Source organism: Oncorhynchus keta, chromosome 2 (genome assembly GCF_023373465.1).
Source record: "Oncorhynchus keta strain PuntledgeMale-10-30-2019 chromosome 2, Oket_V2, whole genome shotgun sequence".
NCBI lineage: Eukaryota > Metazoa > Chordata > Actinopteri > Salmoniformes > Salmonidae > Oncorhynchus > Oncorhynchus keta.
The window spans coordinates 45,618,163-45,624,162 of NC_068422.1; the positions used below are offsets into that span (position 1 = coordinate 45,618,163).

At 42.8% G+C, this 6,000-nt stretch overlaps 1 protein-coding gene across 1 annotated transcript in view; it reads left to right on the plus strand.

Moving 5' to 3' along the window:
- LOC118401238 (extracellular tyrosine-protein kinase PKDCC-like) overlaps positions 1 to 4,919 on the plus strand; it is a 38,894-nt gene extending 33,975 nt beyond the window's left edge. The window contains exons 6-7 of the mRNA XM_035798590.2: positions 35 to 208; positions 1,399 to 4,919. Coding sequence (XP_035654483.2) covers positions 35 to 208; positions 1,399 to 1,484 — 260 coding nt within the window. The 3' untranslated portion in view covers positions 1,485 to 4,919. The remainder of the gene's footprint in view (positions 1 to 34; positions 209 to 1,398) is intronic.
- Positions 4,920 to 6,000: the final 1,081 nt, after the last annotated feature.

The following is a 6,000-nucleotide window of genomic DNA, read 5'->3' on the forward strand; positions in this document are numbered from 1 at the left end:
CTAACTAAATTACTTCTCTCCTTGTCTTCTCCAGACTATAAGCATGTGGTGGATGCCTCGATTCCTGAGGAGAACTACCGCTGCTGGCCATCCTATCAGCACGATGGATGTCTGCTATCAGTCTTCAGCATCACAGAGGCTATTGGTGTGTGTGAGCGCCATGCCCAGTGCCAAGCATTTGTAGTGACCAATCAGACCACCTGGACAGGTAAGAGTTAAATTTACATTTAGCAGACACTCTTATCCAGAGCGACTTACAGCGACTTACAGTTAGTGCATTCATCTTAAGATAGCTAGGTGGGACAACCATATATCACAGCTATAGAAAGTACATTTTTCCTTAATAACATAGCTATCAGTAGAGTCAGAGCTACAAGGGATAATTATTATTGATATTTGTTCGGGGGAGGGTGATTGAGGTGAGGGGGAGGAGGATTTCGGAAGATGGGCAGGGACTCTGTACTTGCTTCAGGGGGAAGCTGGTTCCACCATTGGGGTGCCAGGACAGAGAAGAGCTTGGACTGGGAGCTGCCCTCCTGTAGTTGTGGGAGGGCCAAGAGACCTGAGGTGGCAGAACAGAGTTGGATGCAAGCTTCGACTGGAAGCCAATGGAGTGTTCGGAGGAGCGGGTTGACATGAGAGAGCTTGGGAAGGTTAAAATCCAGGCGGGTTATTAATGGTTGAAGACAATGTGTGGGTTGCACGTGTGGCTGCCTGTGTGTGTCTGTGGGTTTTGTGTGTGTGTGTGTGTGTGTGTGTGTGTGTGTGTGTGTGTGTGTGTGTGTGTGTGTGTGTGTGTGTGTGTGTGTGTGTGTGTGTGTGTGTGTGTGTGTGTGTGTACACTGTGTGTGTGTGTGTGTGTTGTGTGTGTGTGTGTGTTTTTGTGTGCATGTGGGAGGTAAAGTACCCAGCGTTGTCAGACGTCTCTCTGATCAAACAGAGGCAGGGACTTCAGTACCGTCGTCTCTCATCACTAACCCCTCCTTTCTAGTAGGTGGCACACACACACTTCATTAGAGCTTAGTCTGAGAGGAGCACATCAGCATGGAAATCACTATTTATTGAACCAGGCACGTCTATAGACCCACAGCACTTTCATATTCCTTCTCTTCACTCTTCGTCCTCCTCTCACCCATCACAGTATCTCTCTCTGTCTCTACTTTCTCTACACACCGCAGTTCTTTCTTTCCAGTCTCTTTAATTTTTTTTTGCAATTTCTGGCATTGTACGATTGTCATGGCATTCATGCAATTAACAGGTAATACATTGTAGAAGGTACGCATTTGCTAGGGTACATTCAGCTCATTTAACACAATGTCTTCCTCTTACGGTCTCTCCTACTTTTCCACTTTTTATTCACATTTATTGAAATTTTTTCTTCTTCTTCTCTGTCCCCAGGTCACCAACTTGTATTCTTCAAGACGGGCACTGCCAGTCTGAGCTCTGCCAAGGGACGGGTCACCTACGTCAGAGTGGGCAGCTGAATCAATGGAGGGGGAGGAGACTTAACTGCCAAAACTCGCTCTGATTGGCTAACCTGCTCCTGGGGCATGCCCTCACGGCTTAGTGAGTCACCCCATTGGATGGGTCGGACAGAGGGAGTTGAAGATGGATCCTAGACAACACCCTCCATGGGGCATAGAGAAGCCCAAACCAGCTAACACTGAAGTGCAATAATATAACTTGGAGAACAATTATACAATATTGCTCTTCATATGATTCTCCGAAGGAAAATGTTGGGTTGTGCAAGGCTATAGCTCAGGGTATAGTGCGGTTACCCTCCTAGCTAAGAAGTGTGACAGTGAACGCCTGAGATTTCCCTCCTGTGCACCCTAAACTACACTACATTGTCAAAAGTATGTGGACAACCGCTCATCAAAATCATTGGTATTAATATGGAGTTGGTCCCCCCTTTGCTGCTATAACAGTCTCCACTCTTCTGGGAAGGCTTTCCACTAGATGTCGGAAAATTGCTGTGGAGACTTGCTTCCATTCAGCCACAAGAGTATTAGTGAGGTTGGGCACAGCTGTTGGGCTATTAGTCCTGGCTTGCAGTTGGTGTTACAATTCATCCCAAAGATGTTCGATGGGGTTGAGGTCAGGGCTCTGTGCAGGCCAATCAAGTTCTTCCACACCAATCTCGACAAACCATTTCTTTATGGACCACACTTTGTGCACAGAGGCATTGTCATGCTGAAACAGGAAAGGGCCTTCCCCAAACTTTTGCCACAAAGTTGGAAGCACAGAATCGTCTACAATGTCATTCAATGTATGCTGTAGCGTTACGATTTCCAATCACTGGAACTAAAGCCGGGTGTACACTACACATCTTTCAAAGTCCTAACATCGCTAAACCTCTCACATTAAACAACCATCTTTCCTGTAGTTTTCTTTTTGTCTTGCCAACGTAGTGGTGCGCACACAAAATGATGTGGCACAGATGTGGGTCACACACTATAAGATTCTTCACTTGGTCTTGAGGATTATCAATGCCACATTGTCTCGCGGAAAAAAATAGATTTAATGTGGCTACAACGAGCTGTGGCTCAAAGCAGCATCAAGTCTTTTCACGCTTTCCATACAGAGTTTAAATATCTAGCCAACATTTTGAATGTAATAACATTGCTTTAGAACTTCACAGCTGTAACAATTTGAGTATTTTGATTAATGGCAAGTACAAATGCATACTAGTAGTATTCATCACACCTTCTCGAGAGTCTACACATTCTGAGTGATGCGAAACAACGGCATCATCTCACTGGCTTCTTTGGCGAGCTCTCGTTGGTTATTGCTCATCACCGTTCTCAAAACTTTTTATTGCACATCTCACACAACAAGAGCATTTCAGATTTTGTGCCGATTTAAAATCAAACATGTTTGAAAATATGGGGACGTCTGGGACTGCTCAAAGAGATCAGTAGCCCTCAAATTGCATCTCTGACCCATTCATATTAAACGAGCGTCGCTTCTTTGTAGGGATGAGGATTTTTGTCTCCAATCTCAACAACTTGTCTGGGACAGCTAAATCGGTGTACATCTGGCTTATGGGGCCAAGCCCGAACCATGAAAAACAACCCCAGACCATTATTCCTTATCCACCAAACTTTACAGTTGGCACTATGCATTCGGGCAGGTAGCGTTCTCCTGGCATATACCTAACTCAGATTCGTCCATCGGACTGCCAGATGGTGTAGCGTGATTTATCACTCCAGAATGTTTTTCCACTGCTCCAGAGTCCAATGGCGGCGAGCTTTACACCACTCCAGCTGACGCTTGACATTGGGGCATGGTGATCTTAGGCATGCGTGCTGCTCCTCTGCCATGGAAACCCATTTCATGAAGCTCCCAATGAGCAGTTCTTGTGCTGATGTTGCTTCCAGAGGCAGTTTGGAACTCGGTATTGAGTGTTGCAACCGAGGACAACATTTTGATGCTCTATGCGTACACTCTTCAGCACTCGGCGTTCCCATTCTGTGAGCTTGTGTGGCCTACCACTTCGTGGCTGAGCTGTTGGTGCTCCTAGACGTTTCTACTTCACAATAACAGCACTTACAGTTGACCAGGGCAGCTCTAGCAGGACAGAAATGTAATAAACTGACTTGATGAAAAGATGGCAACCTATGACGGTGCCACGTTGAAAGTCACTGAACTCTTCAGTACGGGCCATTCTACTGTGAATGTTTGTCTATGGAGATTGCATGGCTGTGTGCTCGATTTTATACACCTGTCGGCAATGGGTGTGGCTGAAATAGCCGAATACACTCATTTGAAGGCTGTCCACATACTTTTGTACCTTCCCATGGAGTCTGGTCAAAATGATCTCCTTATGGTACTGTAGCATGTTTTATCATTGTCTGTGACGGTTTCAAGCCTACGTCTATACAAACCTTCAGCCAACCATCGAACACTCGGAAAGGTACTCACCGTGACAAACCTATTCCAAAAATAAGAGGTTTACCCCAAGAAAAATGTTTAAATAGTACGTCTTCATACAATGTTCAGGCTTTTGTCCAGATTGAAACAAAGGTATTGGCAAAGGACTGTTGTTTCAGCCTCAGCCCTTTTTATTTGTAGATTCTCTAATGCTGAGTGTTACTCAGACTTTCTCCCTCCTCCCTTATCCCCTCACCTGTCTCTCTTTCTCTGTTTCCTTTCCCTCCCCCAGTCTTGTATTAGACCCACAGCACTTTCTCTTTTCAAACAGGGTTTCTCTATGCATTCAATAAGCGTCTCAGAAAGTGTGATCGATTCCCAGTCTTAGTGAATGAAGAATCTGCACTTAAAACACAGATGATTGTTACATCTGAGTTATCAGATGAAATGTTAGTTTTAAATCCAATGTTGATGGAAACGAAAACTGTTTTCACATCGACAAATCAAGGACTCATTTGGAATATTGTGTCATTGTTGATTTTGCATGTTGACCAAATTTAATGTAGTGTAGAGACCTCCTTGAGAGCGTACATTTTTATGGTGTATTTTATGGTGTATTTATTGCGAGTGTGTGCCACTCCTGGGTCGTATTCATTAGGTACCAAATGGAAGAAAATTGACTAAAACAGGGAGGACCTACCCAAACTTGTCCAATAAAAACTCATCTTTGTTTTACATTGCAGAAACTTTGCTACGATTTGCTCTAATGAATATGACCCTGGGTTTAGAGCGAACAGAGCAGGACGTAATCTCGCTCTATTCTAATTTCCTAAGGAAATGTGACATTAACCTTTCGATAATTCAACAGACAGTATCAAAGAGACATTGCTTTCAGTGAAAGCACTCCTTGTGAAAAGAATGAATCAAAAGTGAATTCTACAAAAGCATTAACACTTTGTGTACATTGGTCATTGTTACTTTTTGATGATAATGATGAGATGGCTATTTTTATATGAAAAAAAATTAAAACCTTGTGGCAAGTGAGACATCTGTGTGTGTGTTTATTTGAGTTACAGTAAATTATTTTTATTTTGGTTGCCATGACGCTGCAAATACAGCATATGTTGAGAGGTCCTGTAAATATTGTACATATTTAGTTGATTTTAGTTTATTTGTTTTGTTAATTGAAATCTGTTTTTTTTGTTGCCAATTCAACATTTTGATCCAAAATGGGAGTTGTAGAAATGATTGGAGGTTGGTTTGCTTAGTTAGTTAATTAGTTAGCTTGTTAGCTAGCAAGCTGCCTGTTTGCATTCAAAAGACACATTCTTGACCCAGCTTCTTGTTTCACCATCCAAAGTTTGAGGCCTGCAGTGTGGAGACGGAAGAGGGCTCCCTTTTATTGGATTACTTTATACATTGGACATATGTGTGGTGAGCTTTAAGCTCCAGAATAGGCAGCAGAAGAAGCGTCACCCGAGTGGGTACTACACGTCTCTGGTGGAGGTATCGTCCAGTAGCTACAGAGAGCTGAGGAATGATGAAAACAACCTCTGAGGACAACTCAAGTGAGCCAACTCCATCACCACCACCATTGTCATCACCAACCTTGTCCCTACCATACAACTTGGCTACTATCGAAGTAGACTGCTAGCAGAATACTGGTAGATGCCTTCACCAATCGCAGGCTCCCTCTGAAGATATAGACTTGATGCTTGTTTGTTTTACGTTTAAAGCAATGTCATATTTTGGTTTTTGTGTACTTCTGTACTGCAATTCAGCTTTTAGCTTCCTAGTATGGCCTAAATGTAAAAATTAAATAAACTACTATTACTATTACTATATTATTAAGGGAGGGAACTTGAGTATTGGCTTCAGCGACATTGCACCAATCATAATCTACAACCACTTTTGTTGTGACTTTCATTAATCTGGTGACAGTTAGTGGATTAAATACATGTTTAATTGTTACTCAATTAAATTAATCATGTAACAATTAACTCATTAGGATTTGGGGCACCACGGAAGAAGTTGTTTAACGAGTTGCCATCTCCCGAATTAAACTAGATATATAGATATATAAGTTATATATCGACAACAGTCCCTTATTAATCATTACCACCTACC